Genomic DNA, 25,517 nt, shown 5'->3' on the forward strand with positions numbered 1-25,517 from the left:
TTTCCTCATTGTTTATACTGCCTTTAATCAGGATGTAATGACCTTCCCTGTCTTTTTTAATCATATCTATTTTTACTTTGGCTTTGTCAGAGATCATGATAGCCACTCCTGCCTTCTTTTTCTCATTTGATGCCCAAAAGATTTTGCTCATACCCTTAACCTTGAACTTGTGTGTGTCTACCCGCCTCATATGTGTTTCTTGTAGACAACCTATGGTAGGATTTTGGTTTCTAATCCACTCTGCTATTTGCTTCCGTTTTATGAGCGAGTTCATCCCGTTCACATTCAGAGTTACAATTGTTAGTTGTGTATTCACTGACATTTTTGTATCCTCCCCTAGACCCACTCCTTCTTATTACACTATTTTCTTTTAAACCAGTGGTTTGCTTTGAGCTGGTATCCCTTATCCCCTCCCTTGATTGACTTCCCTTTTTGCCCCCTCCCTTGTTGTTCCCCTCTTTATGTTTTTTAAAGACCAAATGAATTCCCTCCCCCATCTTCTCCCCTCCCTTTTTTGGCCTCCCCACTCCCCTGCTCCCTTTGGTTTATCCCTTCTGACTTTCTCAGTAGGGTTAGATAGAGTTTTTTATCCGGATCGATAATAAAGCTACTCTTCCTTCTCCGGGTTGATTACACTGAGAGTAAGGTTTGATTATGCTCTCTTCCTCTCCTTCTTATGATATTATTCATCCCCTCCCCTTTCCATGCCCTCTTTGTGTGTAATAGAATATCTTATTTTTCTTATTTACTCAGATTTTTCTTGGTGTCCCCTACTATTCCCCCCCTCTTTCCGACCCCCCTATGTCTTCTTAGACCATTTAGTATCCTGTCCTCTCCCTATGAATTATTCTTCTGGTTGCTATAACAGTAAATATTATAATAGTGTATAGAGTTCACTACAGAGAATTATACATAGCATTTCTCCACTTAGTAATACAGATAATTAGATCTTATTTGTGCCCTTAAAGAGTCAAGCTTAAAAGACTATGAGTTTTCTTTCTTTTCCCTCTGTTTCTTATTTACCTTTTCATCTTTCTCTTGATATTTGTGGTTGAGTGTCAAACTTTCCATTTAATCCCGGTCTCTTTTGTGCAAAAACTTGGAATTTTTCAATTTTGTTGAATGCCCATACTTTCCCCTGAAAGTATATGGTTAGTTTCGCTGGGTAGTTGATTCGTGGCTGAAGGCCCAGCTCTCTTGCCTTTCTGAATATTGTATTCCAAGCCTTGCGGTCTTTTAGCGTTGAGGCTGCCAGATCCTGTGTGATCCTTATTGGTGCTCCTTGATATTTGAATTGTCTCTTTCTGGCTTCTTGTAAGATTTTTTCTTTGACTCGAAAGCTCTTCAATTTCGCTATTATATTTCTGGGTGTTGACTTTTCTGGGTCCAGTGTAGAGGGTGTTCTATGGATCCTTTCAATGTCTATATTGCCCTCTTGTTGTAGAACTTCAGGGCAATTTTGCTGAATAATTTCTTTAAGTATGGAGTCCAAGTTTCTATTAATTTCTGCCTTTTCTGGAAGACCAATGATTCTCAAGTTGTCTCTTCTAGACCGGTTTTCTTGGTCTGTCACTCTCTCATTGAGATATTTCATGTTTCCTTCTATTTTATCAGTCTTTTGACTTTGTTTTATTTGTTCTTGTTGTCTTGAGAGATCATTGGTTTCTAACTGTTCGATTCTAGCCTTTAAGGACTGGTTTTCGGCTTTTAATGTTTTGGTTTTTCGGCTATAATTTTTTGGTTTTCCTTTTCAATCTGGTCATTTTTGGTCTTCAGTTGACTTGTCTCACTTTCCAATTGCGAAATTCTGCCTTTTAAACTATTATTTTCTTGCCAGATTTCTTCCATCTTCCTCAGCATTTCATTTTTAAACTCTTCCATAGCTTGTGACCAGCTTTCATTTTTTGGGGGAGGTTTGGATTTTTGTTTTCCCTCCTCTGTTGTCTGGATTTTCTCTGTGTAGAAGTTGTCCAGTGTTCCAGAGTTTCTCTTTATAGTCTTTTTCTTCTGGGCTTCCTTATTGCTGGCCATTGTTAGCCCCGCCCCTTTTCAGCTTTGTCTTTGCACTCAGGGTCTGCCTGGGCCTTGTAAGCTCCCTGGGGGCTCCGGACTCCTTGTCCTCGGGGTCAGGCTTACTGGTAGTTCCCAGTCTGCCCCTCTGCCCGAGGTTCCTTCAGGAGTCTTTGGGGCTGCTTCCACTGCCACGCTCTGGTCTGCATCGGGTGCTCACAGGAGGTCCAAGCCTGGGCTGGAGATCGTTATTCAAGCCTAGGGCACTGCCTTTGCCTGTGCAGATGCTCTTAGGGCACTGCCTTCACCCCTGCAGAAGGTAGTGAAAGTCCTTGGGCTGGAGATCTTTATTCGCACCTGAGGCGATGCCTTCAGAGCTTGGGAAAGGCGGTGTTTTAGGGGCCTTTGTCCCGGCCCTAGGCGGTGCCTTCACCCAGGTGGATGCTGGGGGAAAGTCTGTGCGCTGCCCCCCCCCCCAGCCACCTGGGGTCCCTCGTCTTGAAGCAAGCCCCAGGGTTGCCAGTGATTATCTGGTTGCCCCAGTCCTGTTTTCACACTTGTGCGTTGGCGTTGTGCGAGGTGTGCGGTGGGGGGGGGTGGGGGAGGGGCTTCTTCCTCTCGCATTTTAGTGATAGTTGTTTCACCCCTTTATAGCGTGGAAATGCCCCGATTCTGCGTACCTTCAATGCTGCGCCCTGTTGTGGGGTTCCTTCGTTCTTCTGGACTCGTTTTTATTTCCCCTTGAGGGGTCTTGTATGCTTTGGTCAGGAGAGATCGAGCAGCTGCTCCTTACTCTGCCGCCATCTTAACCGGAAGTCCATGACAACAACTTTTAAAAGGGGAAAAAAGCTTAACAAGACTAATTTCAAAGGTATTATACTGCTAAGGTACTATGTAGTTCTAAAAGGTAAAGGAGGCATTTTTTTTGGTTCCCATTTGGACTGTAAGCCACATTTAATAACAGTATTTCATATGTAATAAAAGAAACAGTTTCAAAAACAGAAGCAGCTCTGAACTTTTGCTAGAACTAAAAATAATATTATAGTAAAGAAATAATAAAAATACAGTGAATTTAATATAAAAAGATTAAAATTAAAATGTTATTTGTAATTATATCATATTTTGATAATTTGTGAGGAATTAATTTCTTCACACTCCTTATGCTCAGTGTACTAATGGAAATACACTGTTGAGGTGCTAAAGATATTCTCTAGGTCACTAGGCAGAAATGTTTATCCCAGTTAATTATTCACTAGATTATTCCCAGTTCCTATCCAATAATAGGAGCTTAATAAGTGCTTATTTCCACTAACTTAGGCCAGTTAAAAAGTATTATCTAACTAATTATAAGTCTGAACTATATTTAATAAAAATAATCACTAAAATCTCTTTGAACTCCAAAAGAATTAGGGGTTTCTTTTTCCCCAAATGTTATTTCAAATTCTATAAAGAAACCAAAGCCTAAGTTCATGCTTACTTTTACCTATTCTTACATCTGTCATTGCTTTTAAGTTTACATGTTTATATAAAGACATAAAGACATACATATTCAAATATACCATATGAATGCACACATACACATTTTCTACCTAAGATATTTTCCAAAAGTGTAGGGTTCTTTAACTAAATCAATTTTTTATTTCCCAATTGTCTATGAATTCTTTTCATGACTAACATTTTATTTGACTTGTGAGCATTAAACTTGTTCCTTTACAAATAAATACACAATGACACTGGGAGGTAAGTAGTATAGGTATTATTAGTATCACCATTTTGAAGATAAATAAGCCAAGACTCAAGAGAGTTTAACTTAAAAGAGAGTCACTTAGATTAAATCTTTAAAACAGGAATTGAACCCATATATTCCAATATTTTATCTATACTATCTAGTCGCATACTCAAAAAACTATTCAAATATCCTCTAAGAAAAATAAAATTTAGTATTATAAAAACGATCAGAAGGTAGTTATTTACATTACGAAAAAAAACTTCACTTTACTAAAGGAATCCTCATGTTCTATTTTTTTTTAACCCTTAACTTCTGTGTATTGGCTCCTAGGTGGAAGAGTGGTAAGGGTGGACAATGAGGGTCAAGTGACTTGCCCAGGATCACACAGCTGGGAAGTGTCTGAGGCCGGATTTGAACCTAGGACCTCCTGTCTCTAGGTCTGACTCTCAATCCACTGAGCTACCCAGCTGCCCCCCTCATGTTCTATTTTAACAAAATTTCTCTAAGAGCTTATCAATTGCATAAAGTGAAGTATAGATGTACTATTTTGAAATATCAAAAAGTACAATTCATAAAGGTTAAAAACATGATTGTTCTGAGGCTATGGACATAATAAATTAAAACATCTATTTTACAAATACAAAATGGGTGAGACATTTTTCAATGGCAGCTTTGTTTTTCAAGCTGGAAATTTCAGTGGATTATAAATTCAAAAAAATGGTATGATCAAGCAGGGAAAAAAGGTAAAGCAATCAGAGGCAGTATGGTCTATGGGCTAAGGGTCAGAAAAGTTTAGACATTTAAGTGAAATTAATTCACTACCAACACTTACTAGCTGTTTTGACACTATGGAAGTCATTAAACTTCTTGGTGCTTCAGTTTCATCTCTTGTATAATTTTAAAAGGATAATAATACCTATACTACTTACCTAACAGGATTCTACTAAAGATCAAATGACATAATGTAGGCAAAGTGTTTTGCAAACCTAAGGTATTATATAAATATCAATTATTTGTTCAGAGACATGTGACTAGCTGAAAGAACTGGTGATATTTTTTAGCTTCAGGAAAAGAAAATCTAAGGGAGGCAGAGAATAGCTTGCTTCAAGTACCTGAAGATTCTCTGTGTGAAAGAGGGATTGTACTTGCTCTACTCTACTCTACCTCAAAGGGCAGATCAGGAGCAATGGTTATAAATTACAGAAAAGCAGACAGAGACGGCTCAGAATAAGGAAAAACTTCCCAGCAGAGAAATCCAAAAGTGTATAGGCTGCCTGAGGAGGTAACAGGTTCTCTCCATTATAATATGCTGTAGTCTTAGGCTGACAAGTGAACATTCAAAGCTTCTGGCCTTTAACATGGCCTGTTTTTAACTCACAAGAGCAGATTTAAGTATTACCCTAGCTATTTGGGCACAGGAACAGCAACAATAAGAAAAAGATCCAAACAGGACAGTAATTGATGACTTTCGTTAAGCAGCAACTAATCCTTCCAGATACTAAGGAAGTCTACACTTTCCTATCAGTTCCAGGGAAGGGATACTATCTGAATGCTCAATAAAGAATTATTAGTTTTATGTTAAAGAAAAGGAATTTCACTCACATGTGTGATTGACTTCCCATTTCTAATACAATAGGAAGAGAAGTTCAAGGATTGGCCAAAAAAAGTCTTGCTGCAAAAGCTATAAAGCATAGAAGTTTGGAGCCAAGGTGGGATGGGGTAAGGGAGGAAAGGGGAGGAAAAATGAAAAGGGAGGCAGAAAATTGTGATTACCTTCTACTTGAATGATAAGAATAATTTCCTCTCTATAACTGAGACAAATAAAATCTGGTTATTTCTTTTAGTTTTTAAATGAATCTTTTCACATTTGGACTGCCAATCTTGTTAAAATCTATTAAAATGGAATGTGGGCTGTGGATCTCATTCCATTTTCAACCATGGACTTATCTAATTTTCCCAGTATTTAATTAAAAAAAACAATTAACTGTTCAACAATTGGAGGATAGAGTAAGTAAAGTTATATTAATGTAATAGAATATTGTGGTGCAACAAAAATACAATAACGAACAGTATGGTATAATGGTCCAGAAGAAATGGGTTCAAATTCTGCCCTGGAAATATCTTCACTGCAAAACCTTGGGCATATCACTTACCCTCCCAGGTCTTTTGGAACTTTCTAGAACTGGAATTTACAAGAAAGAGAGAGAGTTTCCATATCAGGAGCATATTAAACCAATGAACCCACAAATTCAGGCCAAAACAAAAGAAAACACAATAACTGAAGCATGAAAAAACTTATATGACTCAAACAGAATGAAATCAGTCAAACCAGAAGTGAGCACAATTTTTATTTAAAGGGAAATAGGAAATGGTTGAATTTCAGAGAAGACAAGAGGAAAGAAAACAAAATAATGATTTTTATTGTTATTTTGTTTAACTCTGTCTTTTTAAAAGCTAAGAATTGATGAAAAGATTCATCCCTTATTTTATATGTTTGGTCACTTCTGTTTAGTTATTAAGTTTATAATAATATTTTTTGAGTAGGGTCAGAGAAAGAATTAAATGACTATAGTATGGCTTTAACTGGTCCACTGAATAAAATGCCTATGAATTTCTCATTTCAATCATTTAAAGATAAATGATAAAATTAGAATAAAATTAAACATTAAGGCTTTTTTAAAAGTACATAATTTCAAAGGCATATACTTTACAGCCATCATATCAAAAAGATTAAATATTAAACATATAATATTGTAAATTAACTGATATGCCTAGCTAAATTTTTTATACAAAAAAGATATATATTTTAAATATCTAGATTAAATTAATCTGCTAGTAACTCATTTTACAGGTCTATTCCAAAAGGAAAAGTAAATATTAACTTTGTTTAGAACCCAAATTATTCCTTTATAAACATAAGCTGCTAAGCAATAAAGAAAAAAACCTCAATAACCTAGAAGCACATCTCTAACTTTCATAGAGGGTGTCTCGAATGCCTTAATAGTACAGGTCCAAATTAGATACTCTGATATTTCATTTTCTTCTTTCAGTGAAAATATAATAATTTAATGGAGAAAGAAAAGATATAAATTGAGGGAACATAACAATTGAGACACTAATCAATAAACAATTACAATTATATGCTAGAAGAAATAACAGCAGCAACTTAAAAAAATAACATGTTATTAACAACTTAAATATTATTAACAATGAATAACAAATAGCAATTAAACATGCTCTTCCAATAATCAGAAAGGGGAAACCAACACTGAAAAAGTATAACTATCTAGAAAAAAAAATCACAACCCTAACCCATTTAATGACTTTTCATTAGACAACACTCTTTTCCTGTTAGACAACACTCTTTTTCTCATGATTCTAAAATTCTAGATACATAATGCATCAACACTGAATTTTTGCAAGTCTCCTCAAAATCACTTTTGAGTTATCACAGGAAAAATAATGCTATTTTCTCTTAAAAACTACTTAATATACTGAAGATATGCATCAATTGCTAGTTTAATTAAATTATTAAACTATATTTACTCATTGTTCTTATGTAACCACATTCTAGATACATTTGTTCTTAATCACTTAAACCTTTTAGATCTATTTTCTATTTTAGATGATGAATATAATTTTTAAAAGCTAATACGGTTTCAGATTTTACAGTACTGTGATCACTGAATAAATGTCCCTTTCAAACAACAAGTAAAACCAAAGGCTTACCATTTTGATGCCTGTGGAGAAAGTCACTGGTTTTACGGGTTTAGTTTTCTCTAGTTGCATTTCCAGCTGTGTCGATCTATCTTTATGCTGTGCTAAAAGCAAAGCTGCAGGCAGATCAGAACTCTCCTGTAATGTAAAGTTAAGGCACATTATGAATAAAAACTTTTTTGAAAAGTGGCATAAAATCTTATGTTATCCTTGTTTATAAGCATTGCTATAACATAATATTCTCTTTATGAATAATACCTTATAGAAAATATTAACATTATTAGTATGAGTAAATACTATTGAGATTCATTAATCAGAATAACCTGCAAACAAGATTTTTTTAATCCATACTTGTACAGGATCATATTCCAACTCCCAAATGCTACCAAATTTATTAAAATAAAAAACCTGTAAATTAATCACAGAAAGAGTAGTACAAAGTAGTAAAACCTGGATCAGATGTTTATCTAAGACAAATTCTCTTTACCTATGAACTCAAACCAGTTTGAAATTGTTTCACATTTGATTTCACCTGAGGCTGTTCAGAAATGATCCTTACACATTTTTGCACAATCGTTCTATTGTAGGTGCAACTCACAGCATATTTCTCCTCTTTACTAACATTTTTAGGGACTTCAGCCAAATTTTTAAAATCAGAAACAAAATGATAGTTAATTAAATTTTTACATTTTGGCTAAAACAGAACAGCTATTAACATACATCTGTATACAAAGACATGCATACCTTATATATTACAGAAAGAATAATTGTTATTAAAAAGACTAGTTACAATTTATACTCTGAAGTACCCTAACTTTAACTGCCGGGGAGCTAAAAGTAAAGCCTAAATCATATCCAGATTCTCCATGTGCCTGTGATGTTGAAGGTCAAAAAGGAATAGAAATATGAGTCAGAAAGTGCTTTTTCTATGTTCACAAAGTGAAATAATGGTAGATAAAGGTAAGAGATAGCAGGGAAATAACCAGAGCAGGTGGAGTAATGGGTTTATTGCTCTAGAGTCAGGAAGACCTGAATTTGAATACAGCCTCAGATATTTACTAGCTGTGACTGAGCAAGTCCCTTAACCTGTTTTGCCTCAGTTTCCTCAACTGTAAAATTCAGGGTTATAGTGAGAATCAAATGAGATAATATTTGGCACTATATGATAGTTCCTTTATCCCCTCCCAGATAGCACTAAAACAGCCACTAAATCTTCAAAGCCATAAGGATCAACCTATTCAAAAATTTACTCATTAAATATATTCATTATATGAAATTTTGGAAAACATATGTTGAAAGTTAATATTACATGTAATTGGGAAAATAAAATATCTCTGAATAAAAAAAAAGAATGGCCAATTATCCCTACAAAATGAAAACTTTTTTTTAGACATAGACAACTGTGTTCATTTTCTTGGTTTAAATGTACTTGTTTATTCAAAAAGAGGGTTCTCTGATGAGGGTACAAGATATTTGGAAGTGACAACGAGATTTTTTTTAAAGGTCATCAATAAAACATTTTTTTTTAAAAAGATGATAATCCAGCCTTGACCAGAACTAAATTCTGATTTAATCTTTATCAAAAAGGGTTATAGTGTGTAGGTATTTCAAAGAGTTAAAAAAGCCAAAATTTAATAAATGGTAAAACTCTTAAAAGGTTGAAAACAAATCTGGTATTGAGGTACAGGATTTTCTTTATGAGAGTTTCACCTCTGCCTCTAACGTGCTCAATTCTGATATATTACTCACAAAAATTTATAGCCTAAAAGCTTTTGTGAGTATTAAAGTAGAATTAAGCAGAGACTCTGCTTATACCCCAATAAAGTAAAATAAACTCCATCAAATGCATGGGTTCTGGAGAAGGTATAAAATGCAGATTCAGCTTTCAAGTGATTTTATTCTCTGAGCTTGACATTTTACCTTGAAAGGCACCCTGGCCTACATTTATTACTTTAAGTTAACTTGTTTAATATTTAAAGAAACTTTAATAAGATTGCCTGTTATACTCGTTAAAAAACTTATAATGATTACATTAAAAAGATTATTTTTAAACTGCTTTTTTGGCAAACCATCTGGCAAACAATATTTCTAATAAAAATCAAGCAATATTAGACAATAATAGTAGCTCACACAAAATTTTAGACATTATGAAATTTTCAGAGTGCAAATGTTTTAATACATAGAGAAACTGTTCGAAAAAAATTTTTCCAAACCATTAAAGAAATACATTGGATTATAGTACAGTTTAAATATACATAGGCATGCTAAGCAAGATTCTGCCTGATTGGTTATATTATATGTGCTAACAATATAAAGTTAAAATCCTGACATATACTTCATGCCAAGACTTTTCAATTATAAAATTTAAATAGAGAGCTTTGGTATATACACAAACCCAACCAATGGAAAAAGAAAACCACCCTTCTTCCACCAAAAGACCTAACAAAAAGCTGTCACTCCCTAACTTAGCTCAATAGAATAACCCTAAACACTAACTCAAAAAAACTTTTTAGAAATAGCAACATTAAAACTTGTCTTTTAAGAATCAAAAGGAAGGTCAGGTTCCAACTTAAGTGTAACTTAAACATGAACAATTAAAGCAACTAATAAAAAGAGGTAAACTAAAAACTAAAGATTAAAACCATAATTGTTCCCCAACCAAATCTATTACATTTAATTGTATGCTAGTACACATTTTAAATTGCTCAGGAGCTAAACAGTTAAACAGAATCCATTGTAATCACTTGCAGCTGAAGAAAACAGGAAGTGAAACAAGAAACTCACAAAAACCTATATTAACTCCAGATTATACAAAAAATATACTATAATTTCTCCTTGTTGCTTCATGATACACTGACTTTAAAGGAGAGATTCTCATTTGAATGAGTTCTGTGAAGCAAGAACTACTTACTACTTTTATGAATTGAATATATATTTCAAGATAATTGAAAAAAAGAAAAGGATTGATCCAAAAACTTCGTTAATACCCAAATCATATTTGTATTCTAATAAATTCTAAATGGATTTTGATTTCTGGATGGAAAGCACCTTACTGTAAATGAGCTTTAAAAGGAGATTTTTGTTCTAAATTAAATTCTTTTTCATGACCATTAAACAATAAGCACTATAGGATCTAATATTCTCTCAGTTTTTCAGTTAACTGTGAAAGGGCAAAAATGTGGTCTTTACTCATTGTTGCCTTGCATTAGGTCTCTCCATCTGGCAAATTAATAACACATTTGTTGATTAAGACACTTTCTGGGCTCTGATAATTGCCTTGTTGTATCAATTAATTCACAATGGCTAAACTTCTGAATGAAATTATCATAGTTAGTGTTGATATATTTTACATTTTTTACTTTTTTACATTTTTTACATTTTTTTTACATTTTGGACTTAAGTCCATATCTTTACATTGTTCTTTTTGGTTTTTTCCAAATTCTGATCCTAGTTTTAAAGAGTTGGATGTCCTTACTATACATATAAAAATTATAAATGAAATGTCACAGATATCAGACTGGATGGGAATTCCCTATGTATGGTGGGATCCCGCAAATGCACCTGTTAAGAAATTAGTGTGTTGATTAAATCATACATCAATACATGCACATAGCCTCTTAGAAGCTATCTGTAATCACTAAAAGGAATGTGGCCTGTCCATTCATGCAGAAAAAACCAAGTGGATGAAAAATGCCTAATGGAAAGATTTTAACATGCATTTGCATGAATGCTCCATGGAACCTTTATGACAATATGTATATATGAGGAAGAGAGTAAAGATGAACCATAACTGAAAAGAAAACTAGATCAGGCAGAATTGCTTTCTAAAACATAAAACTCTTTTACTAACCCTCAAAGCTTCCCATGAAAGCAAATATCTTTATTTTGATTACCAATATTTTACTGATGATACTATGTGGAACTGAAATAGGGAGACATCACAGCCTTAAAGAGCTAAATATGAGTACCACAATGAGGAAAATGATGGGTACCATAAGTAGGCTGCAACAAAAAACCTCCAAAGAATAGATGGTAAAGAATGTCATCAAAAAAAATTTACGACATGTAAATCAAAAAATATTTATTAAGGGGGGAGACAACAGACCAAAAACTATGGGATACACCCAAAGCAATACTCAGAGGAAAATTTAAATCACTAAGTGTCTATAGCAACAAAATAGAGAAGGAAAAGGTCAATGAATTGGGCATGCAAATTAAAAAACTACAAAGAGAAAATTAAAAATCCCCAGATAAAAACTAAATTGGAAACCCTAAAAATCAAAGGAGAAATTAATAAAATTATAAGTAAAAGAACTATTAAACTAATAAATAAGACTAGAAGCTGGTACTTTGAAAAAACAAATAAAATAAAGTACTGGTTATTCTAAAATTAAAAAAGAAATAAATCAAATTAACAGTATCAAAATAAATAGGGTGATCTCACCTCTAAAGAAGAAGAAATTAAGATAATTATTAAGAACTATTGTACCCAATTATATGGCAATAAATATGGCAATCTAGGGGAAATAGGTAAATATTTACAAAAATATAAATTGCCTAGATTAACAGAAGGGGAAATAGAATACTTAAATAATCCTATCTCAGAAAAAGAAACTGAATAAGCCATCAAGGAACTTTCTAAGAAAAAATCCTCAGGGCCAGATCAATTCACTAGTGAATTTTATCTAACATTTGTAAGAGGGGAAACTAGATATTTAAGGAATGGTCACCAGGAATCGGATTAACTCGATTCAAATTAAAATAGACCCAAGTCAGGATGACTTTTATAGAAGTTTATTTACAATTAGGAAGGTTGAAAGTAGGGAAATAGAGAGAGAGAAACTCTGGCTCGCACCAGAGGTCCAGACCAGGTAAGAATTTAGAGGCCCCAGCAAAGGAGCACTGAGGTTAATTAAACAAGGCTTCTAGCCACAAGGCCTTTTGCAATTCGAGAGGCAAGAGAGGTCTCCTTGAGGGGAGGGCCTCCAGAAACGCCAAGGGAGGAGAAAGGAAGTCATCCTAACTTACCCATGTGACAATTCAGAGGGAAGCTATCTGAGGTCTCACCAGAGATCCTTCTACACCAAGTTCAAAGTGCCAACTGCCTCCACAGGAAGTTACCATCATATTTAAAGGATAGCATCTTTCGTCACTTCCTGCATCCACCTTCAATTTCAAGTGGACAAATGGCAGTCTCAACACTGTTTTGGACTGCCCAAAGGGCAGTCCCTTGTTCTTGATTTGTTACTTATTGTCATGTGTGGATAACTGATCTTCCCCTCCCCGCTGAGTTGGGTGGGGTGACATTATTTCTGATGGCTAGAGTCTAACAATAAATGAGGATGAGATAATTCTATTTACACACATTTAAAGAACAACTAATCCCAATATCATACAAACTATTTGACAAAACAAGCAAAAAAGGTGTTTTACCAAATTCTTTTTATGACGGAAATACAATATTGATTCCAAAGCCAGACAGACCAAAAACAGAGAAAGAAAACTACAGACCAATCTCCTTAATGAACAGATGCAAAAATCTTAAATAAAATACTAGCAAAAAGACTAGAGCAAGTTATCACAAGGATTATCCACTATGACCAGGTGAGATTTATACCAGGAATGCAAGGATGATTTACTTTTAGGAAAACCATTCACATAATTGACCGCATCAACAATCAAACCAATAGAAATCACATTATCTCAATAGATGCAGAAAAGGTCTTTGACAAAATACAACACCCATTCCTATTAAAAACATTAGAAAGTATAGGAATAAAGGGTCATTCTTCAAAATAATAAACAGTATATATTTAAAACCATCAGCAAGTATCATCTGCAATGGGGACAAGTTAGAAGCCTTCCCAATAAGATCAGGAGCAAGTAAGAATACCCATTATCACCTCTATAATTTAATATTGTACTAGAAACTAGGAGCAGCAATTAGAAAAGAAAAGGAAATTGAAAGGATTAAAGTAGGCAATGAGGAAAATAAACTATCACTCTTTGCAGATGATATAATAGTATATTTAAAGAATCCTAGGAAAAAAATCAACCGAAAGGCTAGTAGAAATAATTAACAACTTTAACAAAGTTGCAGGGAACAAGATAAACCCACACAAATATTTGGCATTTCTGTATATTTCCAACAAAATTCAGCAGCAGGAGTTAGAAAGAGAAACTCCATTTAAAATCACTCTAGGCAATATAAAATATTTAGCAATCTATCTGCCAAGACAAACACAGGAATTATATGCACGACTATGAAACACTTTTCACACAATTAAAACTAATTCTGAATAATTAGAAAAACATTAAATGTTCATGGGTAGGATGAGCTAAGATAATAAAAATGACAATCCTACCCAAATTAATCTACTTATTCAGTGCCATACCTATCAAACTATCAAAAAAACTTTTTTATAGAATTAGAAAAAGTTATTACAAAGTTCATCTGAAAGAACAAAAGATCAAGAATATCAAGGGAAATAATGAAAAAAATGGGAAGGATGGGAACCCAGTAGTACCACATATTAAACTGTACCATAGAACAGTGGTCATCAAAACTATATGGCTAACAGACAGAAGGGTGGATCAATGGAATAAACTAGGAGTAAATGACCTCGGCAAGATAGTGTTTGATAAACCCAAAGATTCCAGCTTTTGGACAAGAACTCACCATTTGACAAAAACTGCTGGGAAAATTGGAAAACTATGAGAAAAATTAGGTTTAGATCAATATCTTATACGTAATACAAGAATAAATTCAAGACAGGTAAATGACTTTATATTTAAGAGTGAAATCATAAATAAATTAGGAGAACATAGAATAGTGTACCTGGCAGATCTGTGGGAAAGGAAGTAATTTTAAACCAAGCAAGAGATAGAGAACATTACAAAATGTAAAATGAATGACTCTGATTACAGCAAAAAGTTCTGTACAAACAAAACCAATGCAACCAAAATTAGAAGGAAAGCAAAAAAAAAAAAAAAAAAAAACCTGAAAAAAAATTTTATAACAAAACTCTCTAACTCTCTGACAAAGGTTTAATTTCCCAAATATACATACATACATACATACATACATACATACATACATACATATATATATACACACACACACACACACACACATATATATAAGCCAAATTTACAAAAAAAAAAAATATCAAGCCATTCCAAAATCGATAAATGGTCAAGGGACATGAATAGGCAGTTTTCACATAAAGAAATCAAAACTATCAATAAGCACATGAAAAAGTGTTCTAAATCCCTCCTGATTAGAAAAATACAAATTAAAACAATGCTGAGGTACCACCTCACACCTAGCTGACTGGTCAATACAGCAGCAACAGAAAGTGATAAATGTTGGAAGGGATGTGGAAAAATTAGGACACTAATATACTGCTGGTAGAGTTGTGAATTGGTCCAACCATTCTGGAAGGCAGTTTGTAATTATGCACAAAGGGCTTTAAAAGAATGTCTGCCCTTTGATCCAGCCATACAACTTCTGGGTTTGTACCTCAAAGGGATAATGAGGAAAAAGACTTGTACAAAAATATTTATAGCTGTGCTCTTTGTAGTGGCAAAAAATTGGAAAATGAGAAGGTGTCCATCGATTGAGAAATGGCCAAACAAATTGTGGTATCTGATGGTGATGGAATACTGATCATGCAGAAAGGAATAATGAATTGGAGGAATTCCATGTGGACTGGAAAGACCTCCAGAAATTGATGCAGAGTGAAAGGAGCAGAACTAGGAAAACATTGTACACAGAGATTGATACACTGTGGCACAATTAAACATAATGGACTTCTCTACTAGTAACAATGCATTGATCCAAGGCAATCCAAAGGAATCTATGAGAAAGAATGGTATCCACATCCAGAGAAAGAAAATGCAGAAGAAAAACATATGATAGATCACATGCTTCAACGGGGATATGATTAGAGTTTTGATGTTAAAAGATCACTCTACTTCAAATATGAGTAACATGGAGAAAGGTTTTAAACAATGATATATGCATAACTCAGTGGAACTGCTTGTCAGCTCCATAAGTGGGGAGGGTAAAATCATGTATCATGTAACCATGGAAAAATATTCTAAATGAATAAAGATAAAAAGGAAAAAATATTTATTAAGGGGGGAGGGGTAGCTGGGTAGCTCAGTGGATTGAGAGCCAGGCCTAGAGAAGGGAGGTCTTAGGTTCAAATCTGGCCTCAGACACTTCCTAGCTGTATAACCCTGGGCAAGTAACTTAAACCCCACTGCCTAGCCCTTACCACTCTTCTGCCTTGGAAACAATACATAGTATTGATTCTAATGTGAAAGGTAAGTGTGTACACACACACACACACACACACACACACACACACACACACACACACATATTTTATTAAGTATTTATTAAGTGCCAATTACTATGCTAAGTACTGAAGACACAGAAAAACAAAAATATGGTCCTTGATCTCAAGAAGTTCACATTCTAATAGAACAATACACATATTGAGAATAAATATATATACAAGACTTATACAGAGTATATGGAAAAGACTCTCAAGAGAAGACATGAATGCAGGGAAAGACTACAAAAAGCCTCCTGCAGAAGGTAGGATTTACAATAAATTTTTTAAAGGAACCCAGGAAAGGCAGGAGGTAGAGGTGAGGAAAGAGAACATCTCAGACATAGAAAGAGATCAGGTCATGAAGTACTTTAAAAGTCAAAGGGGGCATTTAGTATTTAATCTTGTAGGTGATGAGAAGCCTCAGGAATTTACTGAGTAGGTGATATGCACTTTGGAAAAATAACTTTAGTAGCTTAGTAGAAGTGATGTATTGGATAAGGGAGACACTTGATTCAGAAAAAACAGATAGAAGACTATATTGTACAGTTCAGTCAGAAGGTGATGAGGGCCTAAACTAAAATGGGGACTAGGTGAATAGAAATAAAAGAATATATTAAAAAGATTTAAAATTTAGCAACAAATTGGAAGTGGAGGTTAAGTGAGAACATACATTCAAGGATGACACTAGGAAAAGTTTGAGTGACTGAAAGAATGGTGTATCTTCAGGAAAGTTGGGAAGGCGACAGGAGATAATGAAGTCTGTTTGGAGCATTTTGTATATGAAATATCCATAATCTGCTTCAAAATGCCCAGTAGGCATAGTACAGGGAGCTCAAGAGAAAGGCTAGGACTAGATAAATAGATCTGGGAATCATTTGCAAATAGATAATCATTGAACCAATGGGAATAGATGAGAGAAGAAAAAGAAGAGAGCCCAGGACAGAACTTTGTAAGGCTGATGTTAGTGGGCATAGATCCAGCAAAACAGACTATAAAGGACCGGTCAAAGAGGTAAGGGAACCAAAAGAACCAAAAGTCACAAAAAACTTAAAAGAGGAGAGAGAGTCTCTGGGAAGAGAAGGTGGTCAACAATGTCAAATGATCAAATGATGAGAAGATGAGAGGGGATGGGTGAGGGGAGAGATCAAGGATACATGTAGAAGACTCAGCCTTAGAAAATAGAAAGCCTACTTCATCATCAATGCTGATGTGTAAAAGAAGATAGTAGAGAGTAAGAGAGTAATGTCAGAGGAATGTGAGATAAAGAGGGGAGAAAAGGAAACTGTTGTCAAGTGGTCTCAATTTTTTTCAATAAAGTATGATAGGAAGCCCTTAGCAGAGAGGTTAGGGGGAATAGTGCAGGAGTCTTGAAAAAAGAGAAGAAAAGGATTGGCATAACTGCTGAGCTGACTGGGATAGAGAATTAATTAGTCAGGAGTAGTAGAAATGACCTGATAACCACAGTACCTGGCACATAGTAGGTGCTTAGTGCATCTTTATTGATTGACTGTTAAAAATGAGAACCCAGCTGAAACTAGTTAACATAAATATGTAGTGGACCTAGTCAACAGAGTCTTGTGATTTTCTCCAATTTTATTAAGAAGTGTATGAATAGGAGCAAAGGACATAGATGGTAGAATTAAGTCACAGTTGGAGTTTGGCAAAGGTTAAACAGTGATAAGACATGGGAACAAAGAATTCAAGAATAGGAGACTGAAGTTTAAAAAAAGAAAAAAATGTGAAATTTGAAGAGTGTGGTTAAAGCAGGGACAATAACTTAGGAGAGTTCTGAGGGACTGAGATAGAAAAGGTTATAATGAGGCTGAAGAGATAAGTATAGGAGGAAGCAAAGGAAAGATGGAAAGATAATATATTTTAATTTCATAAAGGAAATTTATAGTTCTAGAAAAGTAATACAATTTAAGTCAAATACAATGGATACTGTTGGTGACCAACGATTAAAGAATATATGCTTCCTTTCTGTTAAGAATCGACAAACTACAAAAAGTGAAAAGTGACAACCACCATCAATTATACTCATGTTATTATATCAATGGGAACAATATTTTGCTTTTTGGTTGGAAACTGTCTGTTATGACAAAACAAAATCTATCAGCAAAAAAAATAAAATAATCCAGAGCCTTACTACATTTCACTCCACAATACTGTGACACAGGTGAAACATTGTTCTTCTGCTAATTTATAATATTAAATGTCTAGGATAGAGTCCATAATGGATCCCTATGATACCAGATTCCAACTCATATGTGTGTGTATGTGTGTGTATAAATAAATAACCTTTTTTTCCAGTAAAATATTCTGTTAGTCAAAGATGGAACACAAGTACTTGAAATACCATTTAAATATATAATATACAGCATCATAAGCAGAAAACTAAACACAAAAGACTGGTATTTTTAAAGTACTTACCAGTTCATCTAAGAGGGCTTGTTTATTCTTCCTTTTTAGAATTTGCTGCAGTTGTTCTTCCTTTTGTATAAAAAGTCGTCTTTGTTCATTTTCTTGACGTTCTACTTCTAACGCTTCTTCCAATTCCTCTTGTTCACGAGTCTAAAACAGTCACAACATTTATTTAACATGATGAGGCTCCCCCTACATACCAAGTCTAACTTTTTAACACAGTATAATGTTGTTGACATTCTTAACAGTTATAAAAAAGACTGGTCATGATGATTTTTAAATAGGAGAGTAATTTCTGCTTTTTTTAGAACTCTAACATTCCATCTCACTTTCTGGTCATAATCCACTCCTCAAAAAAACCTGCTCAGAAAACCTTTACAAAAACTGTGCCACAACCAGATACTGAATCAGAGCATCAAAGTTCATAAGAGTTATATTTTGTTTTCACTAATTTATTTCTTAGGACTTATAAGCCATTTCACGAAAGACACGAACGAACACCAGCCTGGCTCAAAAAAAGCCATGGATGCTTACCCACTACACAGCATATTAGCAGAACTGAGCAGAGCATTTGGGCCCCTCCACAATCTGCCCTACACCCCACCTCCCCAAGCCTAATCTCTTCTACAGGAAGCCTCCCCGCCAATCCCAGGGCTATCTCTATTCAATATGGAATGGTGAAAGTAGATTCCCTCTCTCTCTACTATTGAAGTCCTTTTCCTACTTCAGAGTTCAGGCTCAAATCCTATCTTTTCAGTAAAGGTTTCCCTGGCTTGCTGTCTTCAGTCTTCAGTATCACCTCTGAATTCCTATGGCACTTATTAAGCATACCATTCATGTGGTACTTACCACATACAATCTTGTGTTATTTGTCTTTATAGGCATATATACTATATCCCCAACTGGCCTCTAAGTCCTTTGAGGGTAAGGACAGTATCTTGAATGTCTTTCTAAATGGCTTGTTTAACAGAGTTCCCTGCTAGAATAGGCAATTAATAGTAGTTAATGGTAATAACAATCGAGAAATAGCAAAGTCATACCATTTACATATTTTCTATCCATTTGAAATCTTATATTTGTATTGGGAAATCTAGTATTCCTCAGTAACAATTCAAAAGTAAATTAAATGATTATCATTCTGTGTTAAATATTTTAAATAGAGTATTGTAAATATATCTGTATGTCTGATTGTCATGCTTTGTGAAATCTAAGAACTAACCAGTAAAATCCACCATTCAGTTGGTAACCATTAGCAGAGATATGGCAAAGTAGCTAGAGAAGATTTAGACTCTTTAGGATTTTACCAAAATCACTTCAAACAAACATTCATTACACATCTCCCAGATTTAAGGCACTCGCTGTCAAATACTAGGGATAAATGACAAGTCATAGTCTTTAATCTCAAGAAGTTTATTAAACGTATATGAGAAGTACATAAATAAGTATGAGGCTAGATAAATAGATGCAAAGGAGAGATCCAAACAAAGGTCTTAAGGAAAATTTTAGGAAGACAAACTCACAAGCTGGGGGTAGGGGTGGGGGATGGCAATCAAGTAATATCTCATGCAAGAAGATATTTTATGAAAGAGGATATGGACCTTGAAAAACAAAATAAAGATTTCAACAAAAATGAGGATGAAATGCACTTCAAGCTTGAGGGTTGGTCTATACAAATGCTTGAGGATAAAAATTAGGGAAGAGTTAGTAGTTTGGCTTGATTTTTGAGTACATAAAAGGAAATAGTTTGAAATAAAGTTGAAAAGAAAGGCTGGAAACAAATTATAGAGAGACTTAAATGTCAGCCTACAGAATTTACATTTTATTATATATAGGCAATTAGGAGCCACTAAAAATTTTTAAATAGAGAAGTAACACAGTCATATTTGTATATAAAGAAGCTGTGTGATACATATTTTTGAGTCAGAAGACACAAGAACTGCTGGAATAGGAATGCAGGTAAAAGTATATGATTTTATCCCTAGTTTATTTGGATATATATTTGGGGGTGGTTAGTTTTTAAATGAATAAGATGGAAATATGTTTTGCATAAAAATACATGTGTAACCCAGATTGAATTGCTTGCCAGTTTCAGGAGCAGAGAGGGAACAAGAGAGGGAGTCAATCTGGATCACATAAATTCAGAAAACTTATGTGGAAATTTGTTTTTAAATTAAAAATAAAATTTTAAAAATAAAAATTGAGACAAGACACTCCACTAAAAGAAAAAATCACTCAGAAAGTTATTACAATAACTTCAGCTACCATTCAGTAACTGCTCAATCAACTATCACTGAAAGGGCTTACAAGGTGCCATGCACTGAACTAGGTACTCAAATTAAAATAAAAGAAAGATGCACTTTGTGCAAAACTTTAAATTCTACTAGAGCAGAATTTTGTGAACCTGAAAGGGGAAAAAGTGTACTTAAAAAAAATCGTTACCTTTTGTCTTAGAATTAATACCATGTATTGGTTCCAAGGCAGAAGAGTGTTAAAGTCTAGGCCAGGGGTCGGCAACGTATGGCTCTCAAGCCATATCTGGCTCCACCTCCCACCAGCCAGTCGGGGCAGAGCACCAGGATGTGCCCCAGGAGGCCCTTCAGCCCTCGCCCCATATTCCAGCGCCTTCCACCTTCATCCTCCTCCTTCCCCAGGCGTTTATGGCTCTCATGGCCAAAAAGGTTGCCAACCGTTGGTCTAGGAAATGGGGCTTAAGTGACTTGCCCAGGGTCATACAGCTAGGAAGTATCTAGGGCCAGATGTGAATCTAGGGCCTCCTATCTATAAGCTTGGCACTCTATCCACTGGGCCACCTAGCTGCCCCCTACTTCTTGTAATATTATTGGTTTCCTTTGTAATCCCATCTATTTTATTTTATATACCTAAAAAGTATATACTCAGGAGTCAATGGACTTTACCAGACTGTGAGAAGAATCTATGACATACAAAATTTTCTCAGATAAGTAAATAAAGGTTCTATACAAAATACAAAGTGATTGGGACAGCAGGAAGCTAATTCCTGGGGAAATCAGAAAAGAACTTTTGAAGGAACTAGGAGTTCTAAGAGGCAAAGGTGAGACACAAGGTTATAACAGAGTTTCACTGCCCTTGGAGACATAATGAATATATTCATAATGAATAAATACTTTAAATACTTAGCTAATTAAATGGAAAAAAGAGAGAAAAAGTTCAAGCAATCATAACTACAGAATCAAAAGATATTTCTAACAGAGTTGGGAAGGTTCAAAGTCCACAGGAGAGCCCAGATTCAGAAAAAGGCTTTTAACAGAAAAGGGTATTCATTGTAGTGTGAAAACTGTCAGCCACAATTATATGTTATAATGCCCCCAAAACCAAGGAACTTGCCTACCATATTAATATTCAATTTATTCAACAATTCTACTAGGAGACTAAAATTCTGATTTTAAAATAGTAGTCACCAGTTAAAAATGAGGCTAGGGGGCAGCTGGGTAGCTCAGTGGATTGAGAGCCAGGCCTAGAGACGGGAGGTCCTAGGTTCAAATCCGGCCTCAGACACTTCCCAGCTGTGTGACCCTGGGCAAGTCACTTGACCCCCATTGCCCACCCTTACCAATCTTCCACCTATAAGTCAATACACAGAAGTTAAGGGTTTAAAAAAAAATTAAAAAAAAATTAAAAAAAAAAAAAATGAGGCTAGCTCTCACTGATATGCTGTGGTACAATAGAATATAATGGATTTCTCTACTAGCAGCAATGCAAGGATCCAGAGCAAGGCTGAGGGACTTACAAGAAAGAAAACTAGCCACATTCAAAGGAAGAACTGTGGGAGGAGAAACACAGAAGAAAAACAACTGCTTGAACACATGGGCTGACGGGGATATTACTGGGGATGTAGACACTAAATGGTAACTCCAGTTCAACTATCAATAATATGGATTTAGGTCTTGATCATTGATATATGTAAAATCCAGTAGATTGTGCATCGGCTAAGGGGGGTTAGGGGGGACTTGGGGGAGAGGGAAAGAACATGAAATATGTAACTATGGGAAAATATTCAAAATTAAAATTAAAAAATAAAATAAAATAAAATAAAAACAGGGCTCTCTTTACTCAAATTTATTTTACACTCAATTGCTGGGGGAAAGGGGGGAGAGAAGGAAAGGATAACTACATTATTCAAATTTTATTAGGAAAAATAAATCTATCCATGTAAATCTCCCTACTCCCAAGTTAAAGTTTCATTCCTTAATCGCATTTAAACTAATTCAGAAAGCTAAAAATAGGAAATGAAGTTTCCTTTCACCAAGACTAGTTCAAAATTGAACTTCCTATCTTAATTTAATACACTACCAAAGAGCAATATTTGTGGTTAATAATATGATAGACTCCAATTTCTACAGACTTGTCCTGATATTAAGAAGTGCCAACTCTATTGAATCTAAAAGATATTCTTGTTGACAAAATCCTGAAAAGAATTATGATTGGCCCTTTTAGCCAGAAACCTTTTCCTCAGTAGTTTCTTTGTCATGATTGGGTTACTTTATTGCATGCCTAAATTCAGAATAGAGACTTATTTTAAAAAATTAAACAAACCTTTGGCATAACTCTTCATTTTTTTAAACATGGTATCCTTCTGTATTATTTTCACACAAAGGCAGAATCAAAAGAATTTACTCCTTAAAGTTAGTGAAAGATATCAACCATTTGAAAAAGAACTACTGGCCCATACTTCCATGGTGACTATTTAAGGGCACCTCCCAAAGATGACTTTTTTATTGGAATTAGGGAACTCGTACCTCCATTTGAAATATACTGCTCAGTTTATTTGCTCCATTAGTAAATCAAGCAGCCAGTACAGTGCCAAGTATAGTTCTGCAGAGAACATGTAACAAATGGTGTTGATTTACTGACTGAGAACATTTAGATTTATATAATCTAAATATAAAAACATAAGACCTAGACATTCCAGAACAGAGATGGTTTCAAATGCCTCAATGGTATACTTGTAGAATGCAATCTGTGACTCAAAAAATTTTAAATTTTATTTTGAGTTCTATATAGATATGTTATAAATATAATGGCTAATTTTAAAACATAACTTTGCTAGAATTAGTTAACTCACTTATAGTAACCAAAGAATCTGTTTTCTGGTTTAAAACAATGAAAAGAATATGGATATAGAACGTAACTGAAATTCTACTGACTAATGTACCTGACATGAAATAATTTTACATTTCAAGGTTAAGTAAAATTTTCTGATGTTACTATTATGCTGCATTATTTTTATATACATCCGCTAGTGCAAGAAAAATATCTTTCTGGTCAAATTAAGGCTGATTTTTTTTTTTTATAAGAGCAACTGAATTAGTGAATCTTCAAGTTCCATTTAACAAAAATAAACCTAAGGGGCAGCTGGGTAGTTCAGTGGATTGAGAGCCAGGCCTAGAGACGGGAGGTCCTAGGTTCAAATCTGGCCTCAGACACTTCCCAGCTGTGTGACCCTGGGCAAGTCACTTGACCCCCATTGCCTACCCTTATCACTCTTCCACCTATAAGTCAATGCACAGAAATTAAGGGTTTAAAATTAAAAAAAAATAAAAAAATAAACCTAAGCATGAAGAAGCTTGGAGAGTTATCTGAAGCACTGAAGTGGGGAAGATATCTACCATCGAGATGAGGTATGAAGAGACTCCATTCCTTCAGAAGTAACATGATTTAAGAAAAGACGTGTGGAACGATGGAGAAAGAAATAGTCAAGGAAGGAGAAGAACAAATGTAGTTCTACTTCTAAGACACAAACTGTGTGCCCCAATATCACTAATATGGAAATACATTTTGCATGAGTGAACATATATAACCTTTATCAGATTACTTACCTTCTAAATGAGGGGAGAAGGGAGAGAAGGAGAGATTTGGGAACACAGTAAAAAACAAATGTTAAAAATTGTTTTTACACGCATTAGAAAAAAATATTTTTAAAAAATAAACCATTATGACCTTGAATAAACTATTTTCATTCTCCAGAAGTATGTTCCCTTCATCTATAAAATGAAGGGCTTGACAAAACAGTTTTCTTCTATCTCTAAATCTATTAGCATATGTGTGAACAGGTCATACTATTATATTTAGAACAAATTAAAGGTTATATATTCATGTTAAATAAATTCATTTAAACTAAAGAGAAATTCTTTCTTGGCCTCTCTCAAATGAGATAATAAAGTGGAGCCAAGAAGGAAACAGTACCAAGGTTAATATATAATTATGGTGATTGAATCATTGTATATATTATAAGCAGTCTTTTTTGCAAAATACATTTTAAGTATAGTTTCTTGACCTTATAATAAGTTGTTTAGATTAATTTTAAATGAACGAAATGAATGATAAATATCTGGACCAAATTATGTCAGAGAAACCACTATTATATTGAGAGGAAAAAGTAACTAGCAAAATAAGCTACTTTAAGCTTAGCATACAAGTTTATTTCTCTAGTTTTGTTATAATTCATTTTACTTTTTTATTAACAGGGTCTTTGTTTTCTTCATTTCTCTCTGGGGAGCTACATAAATGCCTGTGTCTGGAATTTTCTTTCCCTTTCAAATGAAAAAGCAACTATTCTCTCAGCATAAGAATGAACAGTCTTTCATGGCTATTGTCCAAATGAGGGGGAGGGAGTAGTGTGTGTGGGGTGTGTGTGTGTGTGTGTGTGTGTGTGTGTGTGTGTGCGCGCGCGCGCGCACATACACACACTTGCAAAAGTAACATTTAACATACAGATAAACTCATGAATTCAGATCTTTAGAGAAAACATGCTTAAAACTAACATCACCAACAAGTGTTTGTTTTCACTACTGTAACACATGTCCTTTATATCTAACCTAAATCTCAAACTAAAATAATTTTGTTTTTGAAAGCCATTTAAAGAACATCAACTTGAAGCATTGAATTCTATTTTAAAGAAGAAAAAAAGTTACTAACTAACCAGTTTTAGCTTGTTTTTCTGAATGACATCTTTGTTTTCCTTTTGGTACAGCTCCATTTTCTTTTTTGTATTATCCAAATCCACATTATTGGTCAAGTTAAAAACTGCATCAGAAGAAACCACAATTGCATGAGAACATATTAATAAAATATATCACAAATACCATCATAACTGACAAGAACTACACCAATTTTTTAAAAATTCCCTCAGTTTCAAATAGTGCCTATATTAAAAACAAGTAGAGCATTATATAAAAAACAAGGAGAGATCATATTGATTTTATAATACTATATTATTTTATAATTTTTAAGGTATGTGGCAGCTGGGTAGTACAATG

General features: G+C 34.3%; 1 protein-coding gene across 2 annotated transcripts in view; it reads right to left on the bottom strand.

Annotated features, from left to right (window-relative positions):
- The window catches only part of MNAT1 (MNAT1 component of CDK activating kinase), a 341,857-nt gene that overhangs the window by 114,553 nt on the left and 201,787 nt on the right, over positions 1-25,517 (bottom strand). The window contains exons 4-6 of one of the 2 annotated variants that reach the window (XM_044664869.1): positions 25,181-25,284; positions 18,232-18,372; positions 7,469-7,594 (exon numbers count right to left, since the gene is read on the bottom strand). In XM_044664869.1, coding sequence (XP_044520804.1) covers positions 7,469-7,594; positions 18,232-18,372; positions 25,181-25,284 — 371 coding nt within the window. The remainder of the gene's footprint in view (positions 1-7,468; positions 7,595-18,231; positions 18,373-25,180; positions 25,285-25,517) is intronic. The other variant, XM_044664870.1, reaches the window with a different exon arrangement.

This window comes from Gracilinanus agilis, chromosome 2 (genome assembly GCF_016433145.1).
Source record: "Gracilinanus agilis isolate LMUSP501 chromosome 2, AgileGrace, whole genome shotgun sequence".
NCBI lineage: Eukaryota > Metazoa > Chordata > Mammalia > Didelphimorphia > Didelphidae > Gracilinanus > Gracilinanus agilis.